Below are 23,550 nucleotides of genomic sequence, written 5' to 3' on the forward strand. Positions count from 1 at the left end.
CAAAAACTTCTTTCAGAACACTGTGAGGGTAGAATTAGGCTTACCAATTATTAAGGCAGCTTTCTGTTTCCTGCTAGAGGAATGCTGCCCTGTGAACTTGCTCTCAATAGCACTGTACAGCTCTAGAAGTGGCTGCAACAAGAGGAAATACAGAAATGTTAACAGAAACAGGACAACAATGGACTGTCCATGTAAACCCCTGTGCCTTTTGCCTTGATGTTAAAAGGCAAAAAACCCCAAACTAAAAACAAATTAAATCAAACAAACCTCAAAGCACCTAGTGTGTTCCTACTTGGCATCTGTTTTACTTTAGTGTCTCTAGTTTTAATAGTGTTCCATGGTTTTGGTAATTGTGAGGATTTAGTCACTGGTGCCAGTGAAAGAAGAGCTATGTCCAAGGCAAAGCATGTTTCTGGTATATTTAGGTTTTTTTAATGTGGGCAGAACTCATCTGTGAGACTGCAGTGGTTCCATCCTCATATGAACAATGCACACAGTGGACACTGCTCTGAAGTGGCCTTTCATTTTGAGACATGACTTGGTGATTCTAGTGCTACTTTTCCCAGTTAAATTTCCTATAAAAGTTTTTTTAAAAAAATATCAAAATTAAGAGCAGCATCTCATTTCTCCAATTTCTATATTCAATCACCCATTTGATCTCATAAAGTTTTTGTCTGATTATCCCAATTCAGGGCATCTTTTAAAGCAAAACTCTTGTATACAAGTTATATAAAAAGACCATTTCATACATAAATGCACCCTCTCCAGGAGTTTGAAATGGCATTGTATCCCAAGTTTGACTGAGTTTGAGAGGTTTTTCCAGGATTTTTTTACGGCCCACGGCCTTATAAATGTCATGTGTCACACTGGTCTGTTAATTCCAAGAGACCTAGAAGGAAGCAACACTTAATTGTCACAACCATGGGCCCCGGACACTTGTTTTTAAGAGCTCTTTTCTCAGCGGAGTCACGTGCTTTTTGTAAAGACTGTTTTTCAGCTACAAAAAGCTGTTCATTGACAGAAGCATGTAGTGGCAGTACTTGTAGCAAGGCCTCACTGGAGAAGGGCACACCTGAGAGTGGGATGGAAGGGCCGCCTGTGAAGCAGAGACAATCCATTGCATCAGCTTTGAGCCACTAATAACTCAATAATGCAAATTCAAATTAGGAATAACCTGACTCTACCATATTTAGAGCTATGCCAGCTTGGTGAGTGTTCTGTAGCATTAAGGCTGTAGTGTCCAGAAGAAAGGAAAGCATACTGCTTCATCTCAGTAAGGAGCCTGGCTAAAATCAAGACCATTACTGGAGTGGAGGAATCATTTGAAAGTTCTTATAATTGCAGTGGCTTCTGTTTCTGCTCACGCACTGTCCTGTAATCTCTGACAGCTAGGCCTGCGCTGAGCAGGTATGCCATGGCAGCCATGCAGCCCAATAGGCCGGCAGCAATCTCTGCCCCATGCAGGCTGCACCAGAAGCCCTGGTAGCCTTTGCTTTGATAAAGCTGCTCTCTCTCTTTGCACACTGATGAATTATAAACGCTCAGCAGAGAATGGAGGAAATAGTACAGAGCAGGCACTGTGCCAACTGCACTCGCTATGTACAAGGTGCATTCAATTAGCAGCCATGCTGGGAAGTGCCACGGGACCTGCAGAACACTAACCAAAATTAGAACACAAGGGAAGACCAGGAGACACCCTCCCACGGCCATCGCTGCCCTTGCAATGGGCAGCTTCAGCAGGTAGAAGCGCTGGTCGAGCTGCTGGGCTCGCTCCCCCTCCGCTGCGCTGAAGCCGCTGTAGGCCCCGCCGTACTGGTAGTAGTAGATGCCCCCCAGCGCGGGCAGGCCGGTGTATCCTCCCGCCGAGCCACAGGACACGGAGCTGCAGACCAGGATCAGGACGGCGAGCAGGACCTCCACCATCTGGCAGCAGGCTGGAGGGGAGGCCGAGGTGAGTCTGCGGCCGCAGAGGAGCGCCCGGGAGGGAGCCGGGCCAGGCGCTGCGCTCCACAGGACCCAGGAGCGGCTCCCGCCGGCCGCGCTCACCCCGGCCCGTGTGCAGGTACAGGCAGCGGCGGCGCTCCAGCGACCCCGGCACGGTGCGGCTTCCCCGCGGCCCCTCTGCCTCTGGCGCGGCTACGGCGCTAAAGAGAGATGATGGCAGGGATGGCAGTGACCCGTCCAGGCCCCTCGCCGCCGCCAGTCCGGTGCGCTCAGCCCGAGGGCGACCCGGACCCCTCGCGGCCGCCCGCCCGCTTCCCTCGCCGCCCGCCGCCCTCGCCGCCCGCCGTCCTCACCGCCTGCCCGCCCCGGCGCGTTCCCCCCGCAAGGCACGGGGGCAGCCCCGCTCCGCCATGGCCCGGCGCGGCCCCGTTCCGCCGGCGCTGGGGCCGGGCCGGGCCGGGCCGCCCCGGGGTACCGCCGGCGCGGGGAGCTCCGTCTCGTCCGCGCGCCTCCGCCCCGCCGGCGCCTCTCGAACGTGGGGAAGCTCCGAGCGGGCTAGGCCCTGCCCCGTCTGCAGGTGCTCCGCTCCCCGGCGCAGGTGCGCGGCCTGCCGGCACCTGCGCACGGTTCACCAGCTGTTGGCGTGTGTGCCCGCTCCCCTGCGCTTCCACGGACACGGCCCCCGCAGCCCCTTGTGGCGATAACGTCTGGAGGTTTCTCACCTGCAACAGAAAATGCTTGTTAGAACCCATTGGAAACTGACTAAATTTGACTAACTAAATTTTCACAATTGTACAAGTTCTACCTTTTCCTGTGCTGTGAGTTTTGGCGAGTGTTCTTAATTCAGGTTTTCTGCCACTTTGTGCCTCTGTAAACTTCATCCGTGCCTCTCTGTTCCCTTATGCTCTCCCACTCCCAGCCTCTCTGGGCCTGCCCTAACTCCCCTAAACCCATCCTGTGATGCAGTGATTGCACCTCTATGCAGCACTCAAGACACAAGTGCACTGGCAGTTTACATCAGCAGAACAACTATCTGTCTTGTCCTGGCAATGCACAGCATTTTGTTGCTTCTCCAGCTGCCCCACCACAGAGCCTGTGTCTCCAGATACAGTCACTAACACCGTGGGATCTGTCCTGCAGTGCAGCTGTGAGGTTCTGTTCAGCCCTTGACAGACCATGTTCAGGTAATTTTCTTTAGATATGTCACCTTATATTTAGCCATACAGAACCAAATAGACCTCTTTTGTGTCTTTTTGGCAGAGGCCACTTCAGACTGTATGATGGGACCTTTTTACTGACAATAATGTCCTGCTGCCAGTCTGTCCTCCCATCCTAGACCCCTTAGCACAGCAGCCATCACCTGCCAGCAGAGGAGGTGATGAATTATTCCTGTGGTTATTGGTGGTGGCAGGAGTGAAGGCAAGTGTCCAGGATGTCACCCATGTACAAGTGTCAGATTTATCAGGGCTGGTAAGGGCAGAGCTGATTCAGGAAAGGGAGAAAAGTAAACAGCATGACAATTTGGAAATACAGAAAACTCCACATTCAGAGCAAATGCCTTTATTCAAGAGTCTAACCAAACACTGTCTGTAAAAGCTCTTTGCTTTTGCAGCAAAAAAAATTTGCAAAGAAATATTTTCATTACATTTAGGAAAACACATTTTTGGGAAAACAGTTACACTGTAAGGTCTCAGACACAGTACCTGAATATGTGCCCTGAGAGGCACACATTTCCAAATTTGTCCGTAAGATGCAGAAATACATTTCCTCCATCTGCAAGACTGGTGGCAACAGACTGTACCCTTCTGTCTCTACAGGAGCAACAGCAATAACCCTGTAGACTAATATGGGGAAAAGCCTAAAAACTGCACCTCAGCACTGTGGGAAAACACTCTCCTCAACACTTCACCAGATTCCACAAAGGACTGAAAATGCATCTTAAAATTTACTTAGGTTGAGGTAAGAGAGAAGGAAAACAAAAGAACCATTGTTTCAATGCCCAGTTTAGATAGAAGGGATAGAAATTGTGTGCGAAGTTAGAAAATGGAGAATCATAGAGAGCTTAGGACGAGGAGTCTGGAGATAGTGCAGCTGCTCAGCAGTGAGGCTGTTGCACACACCTTTTCATCAGCATGTGTTGCATCACTCATGTTGACGTGCCAGAAAACAGGCCTCCTTGCTGGATGGGTTTAGAAGTTTTAGCAACCCTTTGTGAACTTTTAGGGTCAGGCACAGTGCCATTTTCTTAGTAGAGCTTTTAACTGAAAGGGGCATGAAGAACTAAGTTGAATAATCATGAGTCACAAGAAGGGATTAAATAAGTGTTCCTTATGCAGAGTGTTGCTGCTGGTCATCCAACAAACTGAGATAAAGCTTTCTTTGGATTTGTGCGTGATTTCCGTGTTCAAAGACAGAGACAGGAAGTATTGCTCTGTTGGAGATGTGTTCAGTGTTTTACTAGAGTGTTTGCTGCTAAAAAGTGAGGTACGAGCTTCAAGATACTGTAGAAGTGAGTCAGTCTTATTTCATTTCTGTTGCTATAATGAGAAATCTTAAAGACATGCTTTGTGTCATTTCACTCCTGCTCAAAGTACTGTAGCTGAACTTGGTCAGCATCATCTTCTGGGTTTCTGTTCTCACTGCAACAAATACCAGTCAGCAGAGCAGAGCAATAGGAAGTTGAGGATACCAGTATTAATCTTCACCACTGTTTTGGCTTCTCTTTGTAATTATTTTTTATTATTATAATTATTTTGGCTTCTTTGTTTCTGGCTACTTCTGATATCATTGCTGTGCTAAGGGAGGGAAGGATCTGGTTTGGCTTGCCATGGACCAAGAACTCTGACCTGGTTCAGTGCCCTTCCTGGGAACTTGGAGGGTAAAGTGGTAGGAGCAAGTCATGAACTGCCTTGTATGTCTCCAGTTTGAGGCAGCTGGGAGCTGCAGCACAATCACTGCTGAACACCACAACCAGATTTATTGACTGTCCCACATAAATAAATAATCACAGGGACAATGAGTGCAGAAGGATGACGATAGAGCAGTACTGTAGAAAAGAACTGGAGGTTACTGTGAATGACAAACTGAACTCAAGTCCACAATGTCATCCTGTTGCGAAAAAACTAACATTTCTAGGGTGTATGAACAGGAATGTCACATGTAGGACGTGTGAAGAAATTCTTCTGCCCCCACTTCAGCATTGGCTTGGCCTCAGTCTTGCGCACTGTGTTTCCAGAGGCGAGTGGATCAGCTGGAGGGAATTCAGAAGAAAGCAAAAGAAATATCTAGAAATACAACCTGTGAGAAAAAGATTGATCACAGACATCTCATTTGAAATAATAAGCATCTGTTAACAGTTTGCAAGCTTGTTAATAGAAAGATGTCTAGACAACTTGCAAACTTGTAAAAAACTCTTGTCAAGAGCAGGGAAATATTTTGCTCACTCTGTTTGCTGTTGGCATGGTCAGAAAACAGAGAGCTTAGCTTGAAGCAAAAGGGATTTATTTTAGGCACCCTCAATGTTTCTCACACACACTCCAACTCCACCATTTTATACGGAGATGTACAGTTATTGCAGGAGTGGATTAGACAGAAGAAGGTAGGTTTCCATCACTGGGGCTGTAATTCAGTCATGAGAACGCTGGCCTGACTGTGTTCTTGTGAGAACAAAGTGCTGGGCTGCCCATGCCACCCAGTACAAGCTCTGAGTGTCATCTCACCCCACAAAGCCACTGTGCCCCTTTCCACACCACCCCCATTCCATTAGCTGGTCACTGTCCCAGTGGCTGCAAGGCCATTGGAGGACAGCTGCTATGACATATCAACAGCTCAAGTCTCTGAAGTTGTAAGTCAAACACAGGATATGCACTTACCTGGATAATATTTACCTGGATGTAAACAGACACAAGTCTGGACAAGATGTTTTCTTTCACTGTGCCTGTACTCAGGAACCAGTAACACTCACACTTTGTGGAACATTCCTCCCAGCATCTGTAACAGGAATTGCAAGTCTTTCATCATGGCTGTTGGGCCTGTAGCTCCCTGGTGCTTCCAACTCCCCACAAACCTGAGTGCACTCTGTGTCTCTGAATGTGCTGGCTATGGACTCAGTGCCCAGGCTGAGCGAGCAAAGGCTCCTGTACCTGCTGGACTCTGTCCCCTCCCAGCACCACAGTGGTCAATGGCTGGGGAGTGCAGTCTGCTGAAAGGAGTAGACATAAATTGCTGGAAATAAAAGCAAAATATAAGGAGGTAACAAGTGACGTGATTTGTTACCGACCCTGGTGGATTTTTATGCAGAGTACTAGTTGGGTCTCTGTCCCTGCACCTCCCAGTGCACCCTGAATTGGCAAAACTATCCTTGTGGATTTTACCTACCTGCAGTCTGACAGAGACAGGTTTGTCAGTGCAGCAATGCTTGAGCCTGTGGTCTCCTCAAGCAGCTATTTGTCAGTCCCGCTTTGTGTCTGTAGCTCAGTCTGGAAGCCGAATTGCTTGGTCTTACTGGTTTCACCTCTGCTCACAGAAATGGGACTCTGGGAGCCTTGGTACCAGAGAAAGGCAGTACCATAAAAAATGCTGAAATTATCACTAGTTTCTCCTTCCAGTAGGAAGGGATAAAAATCACTTGCTCAAGCTACACAAGGAAGAGGGAGCTGAAGAGGTATGCACAAGATACCTGTGGGTTTCACCTGCTGGGACAGAGAAGCAAACTACAGAGGGCGGAGGCAAGTCAGTGGGGTGGGGTGTTAGTGGGGAGCATAGGGCCTGACAGTCCAGAGAGACAGCAGCCTTGCTGGCAGAGATGTATCCTGCAGGGTATGGCTGCCTCTTTCACCGCACCATAGATGGATGGCTTGGCCATATTTCTAGAACACTAACTGCTGAGTTGTGTCTTCATGCTTTTGTCCTGTGAAACACTGCACAACAAGTGTGGGAGGATACCCATGTGGCTGCATACCCCACGTGAAAGTGTCTGGAGGAGGACTGGAGTCATTCAGCGAGAGGAGAAGGGCATTGTAATAGCAGGAGAAACCCACTGATGCTATTGTACTCTTCTGTCCTCACCTTGCTTCTCACCAGGTTCTCAGCCTTATGTAACTGAGCCTCCTATGTCTCCAGAGCCACATTTTTCCCCACCTTGGCAACAGACTTCCACTGTGGCCTTCCCTGAACCCCACTGCTGTGTGCAATATGACGGGTAGGGCTCCAGTTGCGTCAGTTTGGGGATTGTTGCTAGGCAGAACATACAGCATCGTCCTTGAGGCCTCCCAATGCTGTGTTTAACCCTGCCAGGGCTGCAGCATGACAAGAGATGGGGCCAGCTGAAGGAAGTGAGAAAATAACCCATAGGTGCTTGGAGAGGGCCTGCATAAACTTCCAAAGGGCACTCATGTTGGGTTTCAGTCAAAAGAAGGGAGAAATTGTGCAGCCCTCAGCAGAAGACTGTCCAAACAGCTTCAATACAAGATGTTGCTCTGTGAAAGAGTTTTGAAAGGTGCTATTCCTTGTCCAAAGGCCTTGGGGCTAGTTGCAATGAGAAGTCTGCCCTCCAGTCTGGGGCTAAGGATCCTGGCTAGACCTGCTGTCTGCACTCCACCATCTTCCAACCTGCCTCCAGCCCTGAATCTTTGGCTCCCATTGTGGCCTCAGAAGTGCCCATTGCAATACTGGGGTTAACAGCAGGTCATGACTCCCCAGCAGTGTCAGCCCAGCCACAGCACTGAGGGAAGGGGCCACTCATGTCACCTAGGGAGGTGCAGCCTAACTGATGGTTGTGTAGTAAGCATGGGTTGAATGCAAGGTCCTTTGTCCTCCAGCTTGGGTGTAGGGGTAAACAGGTAAAATTCACAGTGACCACTGGCCTCTGCAGTGAAGGCATCAGCAGTCTGTGTGCTCGAAGCTGGGCAAGTCCCTCTTGTCCCTGAGGAACTCTTCAGTCTCTGGCCATTTGCTTTGCTGCCATGGCAATAAGGGAAGGCTTGGAGCAGCCCTTGGAAGGCAGGAAGAGTGCAGATGTCTCTCATTTATCCTAGCCATGCAGGAATTAAGAGGCAGGAAGCCATAGGTTCATATTACTTAGCAAAAAACAGCCTTCTGGGAATGGTATCATCTGTGGTCTGCAATACCATCAAAGAGGGAAGAATTGCATAATTTCTGCTGGCTGCCAGAATTATGAGTTTACTTGGGTCTTGCAGCAACAAAAAAAAGACCAACCCCCTCCCCCTCCCAAAAAAAAAAAAAAAAAAAGGGAAAAGGGAAAAGGAAAAAGCCCTCCAAACCAATGATAACTTGAGCTTACTTTGCTTGCTTTAATCCTTCAGGTCCTAGTGCCTCCAAAGCACTGGCTGGGGAAGTGCTTTCCTCCCTTTAGTTTATTGAGGAAGATGCCTCCCAATTGTAATGAAGTCACAAACTGGTGTTTGTCAGCTGGTGCACTGGGATGCCAGAAACTCTTAGGTCAGGACAGACTGATGGCATCCTCAAGCTTTACGGTCCATCAATCCACTCTCAGTGAATTACAAGGTGCTAGTGCTGGAATACCTGGACTCTGCAGATTTGCCCCCAGCAGTGTTTGCAGACTGAGGAAAGTGGTGGCAAAGCATGGCAGTCCAGGCATGCCAGGAAGCCAAGCTGTGTCCTTAGGCTGCCCCCAGAAAGAGTTAATGCAGAGCCATGTTCCAGGTGTTTGAAGTGACTACAGTTGCAAAGGGGAGGAGAGGTCATTTCTGGGTGGGGAGAGCAGCCCTCTCTGTGGGCCAATGGCTAAATGATTCAGTCTCAACGCCCAGTTTTGGGGATTATTTCATGGGCAAAAATTCACAGGACTTTCCTCTCAAGGGGATTTGTCCTGGATGAAAACTAGGGACTGGACCCCCAGGCTTGTTGGTGTCTCCCTGTCTGTGCTGTAGAAGGTAAGGTGCTGTGTTCTGGTGCCTTGCTCCTTTCAGGTGGGTAGTGGGGAGTTCTTCCCTGGCCGCCTTCACTGAAAGTATCTATTGTGCCTGTGTCTACAGCTCCCCTTTTCAGAAGAACCATGTTGCAGGGTGGTGTAAGGGCACTGCTAGGATAGCCTGTGTATTTGGTACACAGCCCAGCTGTTGAATTGAGATATGGGGCTCATTTCTAGGCTCATTTTTTTGTGCAGCCCTGCTGTATATTTCTTCAGCTAACTTTCTTCTGGTGGAAAGGAAACGCAGAAGGTTTCAGCAGAAAAGCTGAAGTGTTGCTTTGTGACCCTGTTAGATCAGCCTGGGTTGCTATAAATGGCCTTATAATGCTGGTAGAGTAACTGCAGCAGCATGGGGCATCTCTAAGTGCAAACATCACTGAAACAGTGAGAAATTTGTTCAGATAGCAAATCCTGTCTGAACCAGGTAACACTACAGCCCTTGTGGCTCAGTCTCTGCATCAAGGAAGGGGAAGCTGTGCTGTATCTGCAAGTGTGGGGCTATGCAACTACCATCAGGAAAGGGCCGCTTTTTACTGAATTGCTTTTCAGTGGAGCAGAGAAATAGGACAGAATAGAAAGCATAGGCAGTTTGCGGCAGGATTACAAGGTAGTGTGCCAGTATTAGCAAGAACAGACTTTGTGGCTCAGGAGGTCTGCCTCTTCTGTGCCCTATCCCTAAGCTGCAGGTGGAAGTCCCTGAGTCATCATTAGTTTGTAAGTTAGGCTTTTTCTGCCTGGTCTAGCTCGTGTTCTAGGTATAACATGCTGGAATGTGTAAGTCACTTTTGTGTCCATTTTTGGATCTTGGAGGCAGCTGTTCCTCTGCTGTGCCTTGCTTTTTGCTCAGTTTCAGGTTGAACTACAGGCCCTTTGTTTGGGGCAGTGCTGCCTCCTGGATTTCCCTCTTGGCCATACCAGTCTTGCTCCATTTCCTAAGCATTGCCTTTTGCTCTAGGCTGTCTGGGCTGGGCTGTTCTCTGCTGACAGAAGTGTCTAACCTCTATCCTGCCACTGCCCAGTGCATCCTGATAACATTGAAGAAGAACTACCTTCTTGGCATCTGATATTTGATTTATGGTGCTGCATTTCTGTCTGTAGACTGGAGGAACATACTGCATATGAACACACATAGTGGGCCAGCCCTTGTGTTTGCAGGTTGAGGTGTACAAGTTGATAGCTGGGGGGAGAAAGTGGGTGACCTGGTCCTCCTGTCAGTGGAATATTGAATCTGCAGTCAAGCAGTGACTACAACATGCTGCTAATTCTTGGCTTCTGGCTTTAGCAGGGCTTTTTTTCTCCTCAGTGCAGGAGGTCTGTGCTAGGCAGGGGTGCAGCTAACACACAGAAGTGCCTTAATCTTTCCCACTGTATTGCTCTCTCACTTATGTGTGGGGTTTCACTACATCCTGGCACCATGTACGGCCCTACTTGCTGCTGCTGCTTTGTCCATAGGCTGTAAGTAGTGTCTACACCTTTTGGAAGTTGTACTTATGGGCTGCGTCCCCAAATGCATCCCCAAAGAAGATTCCTTGTTTGACATGTATTAACTAAGTCCAGGAAATTCACTTTGCACTGGCAGCTCTCAGGATGGACTCGTACCTGATCCAGGTGAATGGCCATGGAGATCACGCCCCTATGCTAGATGTTCATCTCAAGAACACTGGGAACACCATATCACCAGGGAAGGTGAAGGGTCGGAAGCCAAGATGGGCTGTCAGGGCTTCTGAAATGTCAAAGAAGACTTTCAATCCCATCCGAGCCATTGTAGACAGCATGAAGGTGGAACCCAACCCAAAGAAAGCCATGATCTCCTTGTCCTTAGGTGAGTATAGTCCTGTGGCTGAGGCCTCTAGGTATTTGGATCAACTGTGTGGCTGACAGATTGCAGGGCTCTGAAACACACAGTTTGCGCGAACACCAAGGGATAGGTCAGACAACCACACAGCTCTGTGCCTGTCACAGATCAGCAAGAACTTTACTGTTTTTTTGATCTTTGAAAAGGAGACCCGACGGTCTTTGGAAACCTTCCCACAAATGATGAAGTCACACGGGCTGTGAAGGAGGTTTTGGACTCAGGACAGTACAATGGTTATGCTCCATCTGTTGGTAAGTTGACAAAGCTCATCCTGTGAGAGTTGGATGAAGTCATGTGCCAGGTCCTACCCCACAGCAGGTATATGGAGCCCACAGACATCTTTCCATTAGCACCCTACAGCTGTCCTCACCAACAGTCACATGAACACAGAAGTATGTGTATCCCCCAGATACACCTGTGTGCTCTTTCCTGTGTGGGCTGTTGTAGGCCCGGAGATCCTGCAGAAGCTGTTTGCTGCCCCAGCCATTGGGGCAGACAGGATATCAAGAACCTAGAAGAGCTTGGGTACTGTATGTCCCTGCCATGGGTTATAGCCAAGCTCCTTTCTGATCTGCCTTAACCAGGAGTTCCCTTGGGCTCCCTGATTTCACTGACACCATGAGCCTTGTTTGCAGTTAGTGCCAAAAGCATGCACAGAGCATAGATCATGCCTGTATCACGGGGCCCTCCATGTGGTGACAGGGAGGGCTGCCCCAGTGGCATCACTAAACAGTGAAAGTCATGTCTTGGCTTCCTTCTGGCTCAGAAAACTCCCTGGCTACCTTCCACTCCGCTCCTGTCAGTTCTGTCCCTGGGACATACTGGGGCCAGAGTTTGCCTCCCTGCCCAAGATTTGTCCCTGCTCTTGGCCATCCTGGCCCAGCCTTGGGGCTGCATAGTGCTTGGCCTGAGGTAGGACAGTCTCTGCCATCCTGGGACCCCACCAAATGGGCTTTCCCCAGCTGGGCAGCAGCTGTGAGCCTTGTACTGGTAAGAAGAAAGAAACAGTACTGGTAACAAGAAGGAAAGAATCTGTAAAAACCTCCTTTCCATGTCTGACTCGTCTTTCCTCAGGCTACCAGTCCTGCCGGGAAGCTGTGGCTGCATACTACAACTGCCCAGAGGCACCACTGAAGGCCCAGGTACTGGAGCCCAGCCAAGGCACTCCCACTGCAGTGCAGGCACGGTGCTGCTGCCTGCAGACCATGGGGCATGGAGGCTCTACCCCAGCTCTCCCTCCCTGCCCAGTTACAGGACTAAAGGCTGGTCAAATCACCTTGTCCCAAGGTGGCCTCCTGCTGCTCTCATCCCTTCCCTGAGCTCTTCACCTCCACCCTCCCCAGGAGGAGGTTTTGCTTTCCAGCAGCTGAAGTTTCCCTGCTTTCAGTCAGGCCCTGGCACTGTCTTTTTTTGGCTGAGAAGCTCTGCCTGGCAGAGCTGAGCCTGGATATTATGTCACTCCTGTGTGTCTGGAGTACTTCAGAGTGGTTGTGCTTCCCACTGACCTTTCTGTGCTCTTTGCAGGATGTCATCTTAACGAGTGGCTGCAGCCAGGCCATAGAGCTTGCCTTGGCAGTGCTGGCCAACCCAGGCCAGAACATCCTGGTGCCACGGCCTGGCTTCTCCCTCTACAAGACTCTGGCATTGTCTATGGGGATAGAGGTCAAACTCTATAACCTCTTGGTAAGTAGTGGCAGGCCTGGAAGGGGCAGCCCTGACATTTCTCCTCTCAGAAGTACCCTTGCCCTGCCAGGGAAGTGGGTGAAGGGGATGTGAGTAACCCTGGGTGCACTGGCACACCTGACCTCGTGTGGCAAGTCCAGTTCCTCAGCTTTTACTTCCCTTTCTCTTCACTTCACTAGCCAGAGAAGGCCTGGGAAATTGATTTGGAGCACTTGGAGTCTTTGGTGGATGAGAAAACAGCTTGCGTCATTGTGAACAACCCGTCGAACCCCTGTGGCTCTGTGTTCAGCAAGAGCCACCTCCAGGAGATCCTGGCAGGTGAGCCTGCCTGTGTGTTTCTGGGGCCTGGGGCATGGGTGCAGTCTAGTGTCTGCCCCTGTTGCTTGTGTCTCAATCACTGCAGCACCCTGGCCAAAGGCTTTGCTTCTGACTGACTCCACCTCTGGAATGAGGGCTTGCTCAGTGTGGAGATGCTGTCTTATCTAGGCAAGAACATGCAGACCATGTGTCTTCCTCAAGAGCTCTGTGTGACTTGGACTGCTCATTTCTCCCCTCTGGCTCTGCACTGGGAGTGTTCACAGGAGCCCTGTGCTTCCTTGTCCTGACAGGGAGGGCTGTGCTGCCAGTCCCCACCAATAGGAGCACAACTAGGCTCAGTCAGGGCAGGGATCCTCAGTGGTCAAGCTCTCCAAATGAACAGTCTGTAGGAGGAAGATAGGGACCCTGTGCCCCGAGACAGAGCTTCCCTCAGAGCTCTGCCAGGCCCTGCAGCAAAGGGCAAGTCTGTTCCCATGGAGGATGCAGGTGGCCAGGCTGAATGCCCTCTCTTCCACAGTGGCATCAAGACAGTGTGTGCCCATCCTGGCTGACGAGATCTACGGAGACATGGTGAGCATCCCTTGCAATCCTTTGCACTTGCAATGCTGCCTGTCCTTTTTGATGCACCTAATCCTTGGCCTTGGCAGCCAGGTCTCTAGAGGTGAGGGACAGCTCCACTTCCCTGGAGCCTGGGTCCATGCCTGGAGCTCCCAGTCCTTTAGGGCACAGTCCTAGGGGAACCTCTCATATCCACCTCCCTTCCACTTCCCAAACAGCTTGCTTTTATGTCTGTACACTTATCATGTTCATACTTTGAAGCTGTGAGTTTTCACCATCAGTTTCCCATCACTTCCCTGCATCCCTTCTTGTTAAGCGTCATGCTCACGCCCAGTTCTCACAGTAAGAGGCAGGGACAGCCCTAACACAGTCTCCGGTCATAGGTATTCGCTGACTGCAAGTATGAACCCATTGCAACTCTCAGCACCAATGTGCCAGTCTTGTCCTGCGGTGGCTTGGCAAAGCGATGGCTAGTCCCTGGCTGGCGGATGGGCTGGATCCTAATTCATGACAGGAGAGACATCTTTGGTAATGAGGTGAGAACCGCTGTGTTGCTGTCATGGCAACAGACTTGCAGAGTCTTCAGTATGTGGATCAGCAGGTCTTTAACTGATACAGGCAGGTACTGCTCTTTTGCTCTCACGTGGGTGTCACCCAGTTGTGCTTACCTGCTTTTCTGCCCCTCTTTCATGTCCCTTCCTTACTCCATCTGCTCCCAGACATGGTCTTCTACCCACATCTGCACTGTAACTCACTCTGTGCCTCTGCTGCTCGTTAATATATGCCTTGTCCTTTTTCTGTGCTTCTAACTTCTCAGAGAGCTCCAGTGTGCACTGAAAATATTGCATGGCTTATCCGGCATGTGGAGTCCATGTGTGGTGTCTATGTGCTGTTACATGGTTTCTCTTAAAAGTAAGAACAAAGCACCTTGCAGTGCTGCCAGTACTTTATCTGGCTATTTTTCAGCTGTGTTACAAGGACAACCATCTACTGCAGTGACCTTTCCACCTAGAAGGCTCTCTGCAGAGGAAGAGGGAGAAGAGAGGACCAAATGAGTGAGCAGAAAAGCTAATATTGATTGTCCTTACCTGGCTTTGAAAGTGTGGATTGTGGGCACAAACCAAAGGGAAATGCAAAGTTGTATTTGGAACAGCTCTGGCTTTATTTGTATTATCTATATTCCAGCCTGGTTTGAGTCAGATTGGGAAGCTCCAGAAGTTGTCTCTGTTGGCATTTCAATCTGCAATGGAGGAACAGAGAATGACACTGTAAATAGTCTGCTAAACCTGGCAAAAGTCAAACAAATGTTCTTTGGTACTTTGTGTGCTCACTGAAGAGAAAGGTGTGAACAGCTGTAGAAATACAGGAAGTGAGCCTTGGAGCTGTTCCTTTCCTTTATAGAAGCATCATCTAAGCTGCAAATATTATATTTTCTCAGATCAGGGACGGCCTTCTAAGACTGAGTCAGAGGATCCTAGGACCCTGTACAATTGTCCAAGGAGCTCTGGAGCGTATCTTGCACCGAACACCACCTGAGTTCTACCACAACACCCTGAGCATCCTCAAGGTAAACAGGCTGTTGCAGATCAAGAAGGGCTGTTCACAAATTGTTTGGAGGGAATCCTTTCTCTCTAGTTCATCGTTCTTCCTCTCCTCTTCCCCACTTGGAGGTGCAGTTTTGTCTGTGATTAGGATGACCCAACAGATCAAATTCCAGATTCAAATTCCAGCAGGAGACATTGTAATGGGCAGAAATACTGCCTGATAACGTTCGGGCAGAAGCAGCCTAGCTCTGCAGCTGGAGCTGCTGACTCAGGGAATGGAGCTTGGCACTGACTTTCTGAGCTCAGCTCAGTAACACCTGCTGCACTCAAGGCCATGATCTCCCATACTGTTTGCATTTGTGTCCCTTTATTTGCAGTAGGCAAACCTGTTCATGGTCCCAGTCCAGAGTTTGGCTTCCAATCACTGAGCTGTTTTCTGGAATTTCTCCTGTTTTGAAATTTCTCCTTCTTGCTTTTCAGTCTAACGCTGACCTTTGTTATGCTGCCTTATCAGCTATCCCTGGCCTTCAGCCTGTCAGGCCTGCTGGAGCCATGTACCTGATGGTAAGTGTGGATTGCCAGCACTCACACTAGGTCTGGTTGCCAGAGCTAGTCCGTGTTTCAGATTGGTACTTGCCACCATGTCTCTGTTACTGTATATTTTCAAATTGCCCTGTGCAGTAAACACATCCCTTAGTCACCTTAGAAGGCCAGGATATACTGTTAACTGCTCACAGAGCAGAGGCCAGTACACTTAACCCACTTGCTTCTGCACACAACTCCATGACTTGTACTTTTCAAGACAAGGCTGTTTCACCTGGATATGAAGCCTGCTGGCAACTGGAAGCCCCTAGAAAACAAGGCAGAATATCATACCTCCTGTAGAAGATGAAGCTTTCTTCATACTAGCATGCCTGTCTTCTGCCTGTGGTGTTGCCTTCTGCCTTTTCTCATGCCTGTTTGCTTTAAAGTTTATAATGTGCTGAAAATTCCTTTTTCATCTCATCAAGCTCAATTGAGAAATTTATGACACTTGGACACATTTGAATTTTTTTTCCTTTTATTTTGTTCCATTTCATAATGTCTCTAGTTTTTCATTCACTTTTAAAATATGGACTCAGAACTGGACAATACTGCAGTATCTGCCTCACTCATTTCTATAGAAAAATCCTTATCACTTGAATTTTACTCAGAGCTACACAGGTCATTTTGCTTATGTTTTTTTCTGTAGAGGCATACAAAGCATAAGCATATGTGCCTCTACCTATGCTTTTTATGTAAAGGCACAGCTCTAAGATCCTTTCACACTTACTGTATTTCTGCAGTAGCTGGCTGTCTATTTCAAATTAAATCATGTGTTTATTTTTGTTTTCTACTAGCTCTCTCAGAACTTATGTATGCAAAGTATCTCTCAAATTACCTGTTTAAGAATATTTTCATGAGATGTTTAAAATCTTCTCTGGTTATAAAGGTCAATCTGGATGAGGCCCTGAACAAGCTGGTCTAGTGGGTGGCAGCCATGCCCGTAGTGGAGGCATTGGAACTAAATGAGCTTTAAGGTCCCTTCCAATCCAAACCATTCTGGGATTCTATAAACAAGTGGCCAGAATAGCACTGTCTTTATGTGATAGATGGACAGCTGCCTTCTTCCCAAATACAAAAAATAAATATTTATTGAAGATTTTACTATTTTCATGTCATTTTACGAATTATATCATCCTACAAGGATTTATTTTGTTCATAATATTCTAGAAGACCTTGCTATATTTCTTTTTATTTTAAACCAAAGCATTAGTTTTTTCTTGCATGATAGGATTATTAATGCATATTGAGTTCTCTACCAAGCTCTGTCTCAATGTCTTATTTATTCCTTTTCACTTCTAATTGGTTACTGTGTCTTTTCTATCCAGTGTTTTTTTACTGAAGCAGCATTTAACTGAAATCCCATCTTTAGGTAGCTAATGAAGGCTTTTTCAGAAGCCCAGGGTTTTGGTTTTTTTATATGTTTCTCTCTTGCATCCCAGGCAGCCCAAATCATAAGCAAAAATTGAGGACAGACAGTTGCTCTTGACTGGGAAGTCATTGGGCCATGTGTGTAAACAAGAACACTGTAGATACTTTTGTTGCCCTTGGTTGCCATGTTACATCCTCTGCTGCAGGTTGAGATAGAGATGGAGCATTTTCCGGAGTTTGAAAATGATGTGGAGTTCACTGAGCGACTCATCTCGGAGCAGTCTGTGTTCTGCTTGCCAGCCACGGTGAGCCTAACGCTGAGAGCCCCAAGGAGCTGCAAGGCCAAAGCAGGGTGGGAGAAACTGTAGGGGTTTGCATCCCTGAGCTCTGAGGACAGGCTGGGAGCTGTGTTTGCCAGTGTCCATAGTAATGTAATAGTGTGTAGGAGCTGGCTGTCAGCTCCCCGTGCTGTGTGTGGCAGTCTCTGGCTCACTAACAGTCCTCAGTCAGGCTGCCAGGATCTTCTCAACTCCAGACTTGCTCAGTATTTCTCAGTCTGGCAGAGCTGTATCCCCGAAATCCATATACCCCACACTTCCTTGCTGAAAGTGCTCCCTCAGAGAAGTGCTCCCACCTGTGTTCCTTTCCTCAGTCTGTTTCCAGTCCCTCACCCCTCCAGACATAGGGAAGGCTGAGAACATCTGTGCTTTGCATTCACTTCCAACATTGAATATGGACAGGGCCTTAAATATTCTCCAGCCCTCTCCTTCGCTAACTCCTTTCAGCCCATTCCCCGCACAGTCTGGTCTGCACAGTTCACACAAAGTCCTCTGGCCTGTCCCCCTCACAGCATCATGTCTACACAGATGGAGATGGGCGATTTGCTTGGAACAGGAAAAACAGTCTAAAGGAGCAAGAACCAAGCCCTCCTGTTCTACATTAACTGTGTTCATGTGCTGATGCAGCTCATGTTGCCAGGGCAGGGCTCTAAAACTGGCACAATCCCAGGTAATCTGCCAGCTTCATCTTTTCTCATTTCAGTGCTTTGAGTACCCAAACTTCTTCCGCGTAGTGACCACCGTGCCTGAGGAGATGATCTTGGAGGCCTGCAGTCGCATTCAGGAGTTCTGTGAGATGCACTACCAGGGTGCTGAGGGGGCCCAGGATCTGGAGTGTGACAAGTAGCTACAGTTGGCCCCCTGCCTCTGTCAGGCTAGACCTTGTATGAGGCAGCAGCTGGGCAGGCAAGGCTGCTTCCAGCCCCACCTCTCCCTGCCTGTAAGCAGCCACTGTCCTGCTGCTTCACTTTTTGTGCTCCACAGACTCCTCAGCATTATGGAAAGAGGAAGACACTTCTCTCTCCTCCTCCACTAGAGCTTGCACATCCTCTTGCTTCCAGTCCCCCATGTCTCTGTAGACTCAGCATCTGTGCCCTGTGTTGGTCTGTGCTACCTGTGAACCAGCTGCAAGCAGGGACAGAAGGTTGTTCCTGGGTTCCAGGGCCCTGTGGCAAAGGCCCTGTTGGCCGTGGCTCCTGTGTTGGCCACACTTCCCCTTGGGGACAGGAGAAGGCCGCTGTCTTGGAGGATCAGAGAAAAGTACACACCTCTCACTTCCCTGTGTTACCTTAGGAGGCCAGAGCTCTTTATACTGAGCCCTTTGCGTGATAAAGGGAGTAAGTTATTTTAACTTTTTTATTAATAAAAATTCTGACATGGCAGTCCTGCACTGTCCTACTGTTGCGCTAGGTTAGGCTTGGTCTCTGTGTGGGTCACCTTTGCTCACATCATGGCATTGCAGTGCACCAGGCATGTCCCTATGTGCCCAGGGCCATCCTGTGTGCCAGCAGGGATATAGTGAGAGTGATTCAGACCCCCAAAGAAACCCACCAACCCTGAGAGCAGGATGGCCCCTGAAAGCTTGGCACAGACTGGAGCCAACCCCTCCTGCCCTGATGATGTTGGCAGCTTGCCCTGGCAGCCTGTCCACTCCCCACAGAACAGTCATGTCTGCACCTTCTCCTTGGCCCTCACAGCCTCCCCCACTGTGGACCCCCGCAGAGCAGTGGGTGCTGTGCTTGCTGCTGCAGGGAGGCAACTGTCCCCTAAATACTCAAGGCTTGGCATGCCTTTCCTGCTGTAGTGGTGAATCATGGGGTGGCACCCCATGGCTCATACTATATGTGGTGTTTATGATATGCCAGCGGTACCAGGGTTACTGATTGCTGAACACGTCAGCTCCATAAAGTAATAAGGAACTGGTGGCCTGTTGTCTGTTTATTCAGTGGAAATGGGAGGAGATGATAATGCCCATTGCAACATGTGTTCTGGTGACATGTTCAGGTGAGATGTTCCGTTTCTGGAACTGTCAGAGGGGCAACTTGTGGAGTGCCTTACATTGCCACCTGCAGCTCTGTTCACGTGTCCTCCCCCAGGGTTGGGATCCACAGGTCAAGTCTGCTTCCCCAGTGATAGGAGCTAGCTCTAGATTACACCTGGCCAGTCCTGCCAGGTTCTATAATGGTCTAAGTGCCTCCCCTTACCTTGCCCAGTACAAAATCTGAGTACCAGTACTCCATTAGAAGGGAGAGCTAAATGAGAAAGATAACAGTGTATGGAAAGGTCTTTGACATGTCAGCTGAGTGCCCATGCTACATCTTTTCCTTTCACAGAAAACAATCCCAGAACAAAAAGAGAGGGAAGCTGGGGTTATGAGTGAATGGTACACAGCTTCAGAGATTTCATGCCATTAGACCTTCAAATAGAGCTGAATAACCAGAACTGCTTAAGACATTGACAAGTAACAAGCAGGGTGGTGTATGAAAGGTCTGTTGGACCAGGAGCCTTTCCAGTATGATGTTGCTGCATTGTTATGCCATCTTGAACCTACTACAGCTTTCATGTACCATCTGCTTCCTTCAACTCTTCTCCATGTAGCTTAGGTTCTGTGCCTTTAATCCCCATTACTAATAAACAGACCCTGGTTTTAGAGAAAGCTGATCCTTTGAGATCACTCCTCCTTCAGGAACCCCTTTTCTTTCAGAGTCCCCTCAGAGATGTCCGTTAACATGCAAATATTATGCAATAATTAACACAATCCTGTTTCGTTTTGACCCAGCCACATTTGACTGAGAAGGCTGAGAGAGCCAGAGAGCAGAGACATAGGCATATATATATATATATATATATATATATATATATATATATACATATATATATATATATATGTATATATACCTCATAAATCTCAGGATATTTTGATTTCTCAAAGCCACATCCTCCATTGTCATCTTTTGTAAACATATCCTTTTGACCACACCTAGGTTTTCCCTGATGCAATAGCAAACTAGCAAACTAGCATTAAACCACAAATGTGCTGGTATCATTTTTCAAGTATTATACTCACAGATGCTTTGCGTCATGGTGTGGGCGTAGGTTAGAGCACCCTGCCAGCCATACAAACTAGCCTCAGTTGGAGTTTGGAGGTACTCTGTGCCAAAGGAAACCCCTGCAGCATTGAGACCGAGGAAGAAGTCAAGACACAGATCTGAAGCTGCTCTTCGGAGATGCTCAGACAAGATCTGCAGAGCTTTAGCAGAGCTGCCCCAGTGCCCTTATAACTGGATTGTGGGAAAGTACGGGAAGATTGGCAAGGAGGATTGTAAATACACTCAAGTGTTTTGCAGATGAAGTGCAGAAAAACACATATATTATACTAATTGTTGTTTAGTCTTGTGTGTTTGGTAAGTGGTACATCTGTCTTTATATAACATAGGCCTGTGCTAGACTTAGAACCACCCTATTGAACATGCTTGACACTCCTGCTTTGCTGTGGTAAAGATCAAATCTCAATGGTAAACTGTGTCTGCAATAATCCCTGATATACATGTGAAAACAGCAGGTTTGGTGATCCTTGAGCATGGACTAGACTCCACAGTGCTGGCATCCCTGTTTGTGTGCCTCTGCCTGGGTCCTGCTTTGAGGATTCCCTGGTTGGTGAGGAATGGAAATAAATTTACACTGCATTTCATCTGTCTTTTTGTTGTTGTCACTGCATCCTGCCTGTACCAGCTCACACACTGATCCACAGCCATCCTCCCTTAGCTGGGGAGCAGCAGTGGTATACCCTGGCACAGGCTTGCATTGAGCATCTGCCCTTTTCTGTGCTGTCTGGGCTGGCCATGTTTAGGATTAGGGCGATTTACTTCAGATATGGGGACCTAGGCAAGGAGGCAACCTCATGCCTAGGGCTCTCTTTGGGAAATGAAGGAACTTCTCAGCTTGAAGTGTACTAGTCCTCAGCTTCCAAAGGGGCTGGCAGTAGGTTCAACCCCGACAGGGAAACTGGCACTGCAGGCAAGCTGGGACAAATTGCACCTGCCAGCAATACAATCATCAGTTCCCCCAGGTGTTTTAGGAACCTCAGTGTAGCCTAGCTCCTGGTGCTGGCCTCACTCACTCCCTCTTCCAGTAGCCCTGACTGCCTTCAGCTGATCTGTAGACCAAAGGGGAGGTCCCTGAGGGTCTTCTTGCCTTGGGGCCATGGCCTTTGGCTGCAAGAGCCTGTCTACGCTAGCCTGCTCTCTACTGTTGTGTAGCCATGCTGTACACCTGCAGTAGGAAGATGTTTTCACTGATTTGGACCCAGCATGGTTACAAGGAAGCAGTCTGGGGGATGATCATGGAGGCCCTGGTGAACCAGAGCCCAGCCTTTCCGGGAGCTCAGGTAAGGCCTGAGCAGTGCGTGGCAGCGGAACCCAAGGGGAGGTGTCTGTGAAAAACTTTGTATGTGAGGCCTAGCACATAACCTTGTTCTCCTGGGGCCAAAGGAGCTGACCTGCTCTGGTGGTATTACCCACCAGAGGCACATACGGGTTTCCACAAGCATGAGAAGTGGCCAAGAAGAGACCGTGGATGTAAGAGGAGGTGGTAGCAGTGGGCTGGGAGACTTTACTTACTCGAGGTGAATGGGAGGGATTTTGTAAACCAGACTGTGAGAGCTCTGCAGGAGAAGGAAGGCTTAGCATGGTCAAAGTCATGCCATTGACAGGACAGCCACACAAGACACATCCTCAGCAGGGTTCCAGTAGCTAGAAGGCACCTATCAAGCTAGCTAAGCTTAACAACCAGTCAGAACAAAGTTGAGGTTATGTGTTCTACACTAGCCTTCAGCCTCGGTCCCCAGCACTGGGGAGAGCCTCCTGAAGGGCAGAAGCACTGGAATCTTCCTCATGGTTTGGCTGTCTGGCATGGGCTCTTACAGTGCTGGGAGCCCAGATCAATACAAGCCCTTTGCTTTGTCATATATTGTCTTTGTTTTCCTTATTTGTCTTGGGTCAGTGTTCCCTGAAGCTTTGCCAAAGCAAAGAGGTGTTGTCAATAAGTCTGAATGACTTATTTCCTGGATACCTGACAGAAGTAGTTGGTGCTAGCACAGGGTCTTCTGCACTCCAGTGCATTGCATGGGCTATGCATACTTCAGGTCTGCTTGTTGCTGTTGTTTCTCTCCACTCTAAAATAGCTGTTCTGCTCTCCCTTCAGTTCCTGTGCTGATTTCCGGTTTTAGACTGCCTATATACGTAAAGAAGGCAGAAGCTGATCCATGAAATTAATTCAGAAGTTGAATATATTTTTTTTCTTAGTATTTTCCCATTTCTGTAATGTGTTAGTAAAGTATTATGTGGCCTCCTTCTTCTCTTGTGTTTTCTCATTTTCCTGTTCCCCCACCACTTGGTATTAGAGTGCTATATTACAATGAAGGCAAGAAATGATACTGCAAGGGTGAGAGAGGGAGAAGGTCAGCCACTATCCTTGCTCTTGCCTGACACAACTTTGGGTTATGTGCCAATTCAGACAAGTCTATTTATCTCAAACTGCCTCTAAATAAAAATATAACTTTAAAACTTACTTCAAACACAAGAAAAAAGCCACAGGTGCATCAGCCTGTCCTTGGAGACATGCTGCCATATAGGACACCATATCAGTAATTTGTCTCATTTTTCCTCATTCTGGAAGGCATATGGGGCAACATCTGCTCTAGCTCAAGAAAGAACTTGCTCAGGCTGCAGTTTAACATAGGCGTTGCACCTCTGCTCCTGTGCATTCTGGAGCTTCTCTCACTGTTGCATTCTGTGAGAATGTGCTTCTGTGTCTACTCACAGACATCACTCTCCACTCTTGTCACAGCCAACAGAATGAAACAGGATCTTCTAGCTTATTTTTAACATCTGCATTCAGAGAGGTGAATTGTGTACTCCAGATCCCTGGCTTCAGGGAGGAAATGTTTTTCTTGTTCTCTTCCCTAGGCATCTCCTCTAGATGATGGCAGAAGACAGGGCATGGGGTTAGTCCAGCCTTACAGCTGATCAGGTTTCACTCCCATAGGTATGCCTGGTTCTCTTGTCAGCTGTCAAAAACATGCTCTCAGGTAGGGAGGCATCTCCAGTGTAAGCACTGTGGAATTAAACTCTAGTCTATGCCCTTTGCATCACTCCTCAGCCTACTTCTGTTGCTTCTGCACTGGATCAGGTGTGATGTGTTTATGCATGCTTGGGAGCACAGTACATATTGCTTACTTCTTCAGGGTGTAAGAATACAAAGTGTGATTGCATGGGCAGTTCACTAGATCACTAGTCTCTGAGTCCACAGAGAGAGGGTAGAAAATAGAAATGTGTCATTCCCTGGACATACTGCAACAGGCCTTTGTTTTTCCTGTGCTGACGACCCCAGAGCTGGATGCAGTAT

The 23,550-nt window shown here is 48.4% G+C and overlaps 2 protein-coding genes across 2 annotated transcripts; one reads left to right on the forward strand and one right to left on the reverse strand.

Annotated features, from left to right (window-relative positions):
- Window positions 1-18: 18 nt before the first annotated feature.
- On the reverse strand, window positions 19-2,961 carry MARVELD3 (MARVEL domain containing 3). The gene is made up of 3 exons (XM_038147808.1): window positions 2,298-2,961; window positions 2,047-2,144; window positions 19-1,934 (listed from the first exon to the last, which is right to left on the reverse strand). The coding sequence occupies exons 1-3, from the start codon at window positions 2,354-2,356 to the stop codon at window positions 1,333-1,335; spliced, it is 759 nt and encodes a 252-aa protein (XP_038003736.1). The 5' UTR covers window positions 2,357-2,961; the 3' UTR covers window positions 19-1,332.
- Window positions 2,962-8,706: 5,745 nt separating this feature from the next.
- Window positions 8,707-19,796, forward strand: TAT (tyrosine aminotransferase). The gene is made up of 12 exons (XM_038147791.1): window positions 8,707-8,858; window positions 10,476-10,718; window positions 10,898-11,002; window positions 11,826-11,893; window positions 12,276-12,434; window positions 12,614-12,752; window positions 13,270-13,322; window positions 13,694-13,846; window positions 14,749-14,877; window positions 15,335-15,418; window positions 17,014-17,112; window positions 17,849-19,796. Exons 2-12 carry the CDS (start codon window positions 10,484-10,486, stop codon window positions 17,990-17,992), a joined length of 1,368 nt encoding a protein of 455 aa, XP_038003719.1. The 5' UTR covers window positions 8,707-8,858; window positions 10,476-10,483; the 3' UTR covers window positions 17,993-19,796.
- The last annotated feature ends 3,754 nt before the right edge of the window (window positions 19,797-23,550 follow it).

This window comes from Motacilla alba, chromosome 11 (genome assembly GCF_015832195.1).
Source record: "Motacilla alba alba isolate MOTALB_02 chromosome 11, Motacilla_alba_V1.0_pri, whole genome shotgun sequence".
Taxonomy (NCBI): Eukaryota; Metazoa; Chordata; class Aves; order Passeriformes; family Motacillidae; genus Motacilla; species Motacilla alba.